Source organism: Prunus dulcis, chromosome 4, assembly GCF_902201215.1.
Source record: "Prunus dulcis chromosome 4, ALMONDv2, whole genome shotgun sequence".
NCBI classification, from domain to species: Eukaryota; Viridiplantae; Streptophyta; class Magnoliopsida; order Rosales; family Rosaceae; genus Prunus; species Prunus dulcis.
Window position 1 is genome coordinate 15433640 of NC_047653.1, and position 4258 is coordinate 15437897.

The window sequence follows — 4258 nt, forward strand, 5'->3', positions numbered from 1 at the left end:
GGGATCCCAGTTGGGCATCCCTCTATTGTTTCACACTAGTAAATCAGAAACCTGACATAAAATCTGAGAGAAAAGCAAATCCCAGAAGAAACATAAGAACCAGCAACTTTGCCAGGCTTACAGAAATGAAATGAAAAAAAAAAAAAAATCAATGTTCTATCTCTTTCAACAGACTAATGCTGGCTGGTCTCGCTGGAGATGCAAGGTACATTAATTGAAACCGTCTTCCTGAGTATATATCCGCAATCTGATTTTACACCTCAATCAAACTTTGAGAAAGGAACCTAAGCTTTCAAGGAAAAAAGCAAATCCCAAACCTTTGACACAAAATTCCATGAAATTGCTCTCTGATATGTATACTTCAAATCAAGGAACCCCGTTAGAACTATATGATCAGTTTCCTTATAAGCTGAAAATCTTACTAAGAGAGACGTATACTATTCACAATCCTTCAGTGTTTGACTGGTTTCACTTCACCTACCATCACCTCTTGATACCCAACAAATCACCTAAGCAGCAATTCCTGAAGTACATATTTATCAAATTTTAAAAAAATACTATAAAAAACTGAATTCCATGAGTTAACATTTAACTATCAGCATATAATTAATTTCACAAGTAAACATAAATGTTCAAACTTGTTTATATGTGTAAACAAAACAATTTTAGCCAACTTCAATGTGCATGATTACAAGTTACTGGGAGGGTGCTGGAAGGGTTAGACATCATCCAAATCGACTTTTAAAATTGTGCGTTTGGACATCTACCAGCACCTCACATGCAAAATTATACGAGTGACTCATATGCAAAATTATACGAGTGACTCAAAATAAGCTTCAGAGTTCTTTTCGAACCATAACTAAGAACAGTTATCTCTTACAGACATAAATATGCACATAATGTATAACATGTATTCCATATCATTGGTATGATTGTAGCAAAGGGGGTGGTACAATTATTCCATGTTGGGTTTAAACATTCATAACGTTCAAATATGAATCATTCTCAATGTATAAAGATATATCTTCAAATCAATAATAGAAGTAACTGTGCAAACAGTAAGCAATCAAATCTTTCATATTCCAGAAAAAATAGTTGCTCATTTGGAATTAACCAGTTCTCTACAAAATTCAGTTGTAAGGTGATAGTTACCTCTATTTGGTTGTCTACTGGTAACATTGTAACTTCCAATATAGCCCCCAGAACTTTTGGCGCTGATGTCTGCAGGTAAATCACCCAGGCCGTAACCAAATGTGCTAGAACCATCTAGTTCAGGACTGGTAGAGCGCCAAGTTGAGTCACCATAAACTGAATCACTATGGTACAAGTCCCCATAAGACCCCTCATAACCAACAGTTGATGTGGGAAATGATGATGTTGGGGCAACCCCAGTACCACTGTTTCTTCCGTATCCTCCTCCTCCCAACCCAAAGCTGCTTTCTCCACTACCATAACCACCGGCACTAGTATATCCAGAAGCACTGCCTCTACTTTGAGTTGAAAAAGAATTGGGGCCCCAATTTGAATCATTATTTCCTATAGCAACTCCAAAGCCCCCATTTTCAGAACTCAAGTAACCCCCAGTACTGGCAGGGTTTATGTTATTGTTGATGCCACTGTTTGCCCAGACATTCCGATTAGTTGAGCTTACTACAGAACTGCTCCTTCCATTACCCGCATTATATCCAATAGGGGTAGCATACCTGTTTGAATTGGCATTATAATAGGGGCTCAACATCCGTGCATATCCTAGACTATTGCCAAAGTTGGAATTCCCGCCATAGTTTGGGCTCAATCCTGGCTCTAAATTCATACCCAGTCCATATCCAGTAGTGCCAAATGGAGACAACCCGCTACGACCACTAGAAAGTGGATTGAACCTTGTATCCATACTGATGCCAAAACCTCCAATTGGGCTCATATTATAACCCTGAGCATAACCGTTAAGCAAACCACTGGTCCTACCTGGACTATAGTTGTATCCTATCAGAGGGCTCCGGGTGGGCCCTGGAGATAGCTCCTTAGGGACTGCCCTCTTGACCTCAACCATCTTACCATTGAGTTCATGAAATGTTTTATGCAGAACTCTGTCAACTGCCTCCTCCGAGTCATAAGTGATGAATCCGAAGCCTCTCGGCCTTTGGGTGTTGTGATCATACATTACTACAACATCAGTGACTGTACCAAATTGATCAAAGTACTTCTTAAAGTCACTCTCAGTGACTGTGGATGCTAAACCTCCAACAAAAATCTTTCTCGTGCGTCCAGGACCAGGGGAACCATGAGCAACCCCAGTTCTGTTTAAAATGTTCTGATCCTCCTTAGGAACAGCCTTCTTTGCTTCCACCTAAGATTGAAAACAGAAAACTGAGTAAAACTATTGGTGCCATCTTGAATTCGTGTAGCCGTAAGTGTACACTTTCCTTCAATGCAGATTCCAAATAACTAAATTGCATTTTGAATTGATTGATTCAAATCTAGAGAGAGATAGAGAGAATGCATGAATGTTTTTTTTTCCTTTAATTGTAGATGTGAAATCAAAGTCATGTTTGAAATACGATCCTTTTTAAAAATGGAAGGTTATACGACATATTTCAGTATTGCAACTAAGATCCTATAACGAAATGGAAAAATACCAACCAAGTCCGTGATGCAAAAAGATAGTTGTGATACTCACTGTGCGGCAATCGATCATGTGCTTATCCATAATGACTCTTTCTGCAACTGCAGGATCCGCAAAGACAACGAAACCAAAGCCACGAGCACGACCGGTTGCACGATCCCTCATGATCACAGCCTCCACCACCTCTCCATATTTCCTGAAATATTCTTTGAGCCGTTCCTCATCTGTGTCCCAGGAAATCCCGCCAATGAAGAGCTTGCCAAGATCTGGTTCCATCCTTTTCTGTAACAAACAATGATAAATTCAATAACCCAATTCAATTCAACTGAAAACAACACTTGCAAAAGATATACAATTCAATATAAGTTGAAAATCCAGCAAAGAAATTTCATAATTCAATTGGAAAGCCTAAAGCTTTATCATTGGAGCCAATCCTGTACTGTCAAATTACATGGATGGTCCACAATCATATACTTTGACAAACTTCAAAAGACTCGATATTGAATAGAAAATGCGAAACAAAGAGATCCAAATGTGGATAAAAGCAAGCAAAAACGAAAAGCCATTACCTTGTCTAAAATTCAGACAGCACCCAGATAGTGCTCTGATTGAAACAACAATTAGGAAACGTCAAATTCAATCTTGGAACATCAGATCCTTCATGAACCAATCAGAACAACAAAACGAATTTCCTAACAACCCCAACAAATGAAAATTGAGCAGAGCTCTCGTGGATCAGAGACCCATGGAAGAATAATTCAAAAGAAGATCAACAAAAATAAAAATCAAAAGGATGAAAAGTTTACCATTCGAGGAGGACCCAGATGAGAAAATGATAGAAACTAAGATCTGACCAGTGGAATATATGTAATGAAAACAGAGGATGTGGTGGTCATCCTCTCTACACACAGGCTTTATTTCTCTCTTTTCTATTCTATCTTTCGTGGCTATTCCACTTCCTCCCTTATATATTTAAATATAAAAAAAGAAATAGAATTTGAAGCTCAGATAGATAGGCAAGGGACAATTTTTATAAATAGACTGACAATCCACTGGTCTAAGAATATTTGGAGGAGCCAAGGAGAGATGACAGCGGATGTTTCTTTTGCTAGAAGAAATAAAAAAGGGTTTTCATTTTTGTTCTTTTAATATTTGGACAATTTTTACCACACCTTTAATACAAAGCAATTCAAATACCGTTAGTTCTTAATTTAGTGGTATTTTTCTTCTTAATATTAACGTACATCCCGATTGTAAATCTCTAAATCTCCATTCATCCCGATTTCGAATCCCTAAATCTCCAATCATGAAAAAGAAAAAAAGCAGTTAAAATGCAACTGCTTAATAGTTGAATTTGGATTGCAAGTTAGCACAAACACTAACATTAGACCTTTGCACCTTTTAGTCTTTGAAACATGCTGTTCGTTTTTTAGCATAAAATGTCTACAATAGTTGTTTGACAAAATTGCCCATGTGAAAGGTTTTCAACGGATCTTTAATGACCAAATTAAGTAAATTATGCATATACCTTTTATGATTCAATAATATTGGATCCAAATTGGATATTAACTTATGACAATTTCTTATTTATTATGAATAAATAAGATCTCTATGGTTTCCAGACATGAACAAATA

The 4258-nt window shown here is 37.3% G+C and overlaps 1 protein-coding gene across 4 annotated transcripts; it reads right to left on the reverse strand.

The window, feature by feature from the left end:
* Nucleotides 1-39: 39 nt before the first annotated feature.
* LOC117625035 (heterogeneous nuclear ribonucleoprotein 1-like) lies at nucleotides 40-3716 on the reverse strand. Of its 4 annotated transcripts, none has more exons than XM_034356599.1 (5): nucleotides 3430-3716; nucleotides 3193-3227; nucleotides 2678-2905; nucleotides 1153-2347; nucleotides 40-523 (listed from the first exon to the last, which is right to left on the reverse strand). In XM_034356599.1, exons 3-5 carry the CDS (start codon nucleotides 2897-2899, stop codon nucleotides 510-512), a joined length of 1431 nt encoding a protein of 476 aa, XP_034212490.1. In that variant the 5' UTR covers nucleotides 2900-2905; nucleotides 3193-3227; nucleotides 3430-3716; the 3' UTR covers nucleotides 40-509. The 4 variants fall into 4 exon arrangements, with proteins under 4 accessions (XP_034212490.1, XP_034212489.1, XP_034212488.1 ...); XM_034356598.1 differs by having other exon boundaries at nucleotides 3193-3315; XM_034356597.1 differs by lacking the exon at nucleotides 3193-3227.
* Nucleotides 3717-4258: the final 542 nt, after the last annotated feature.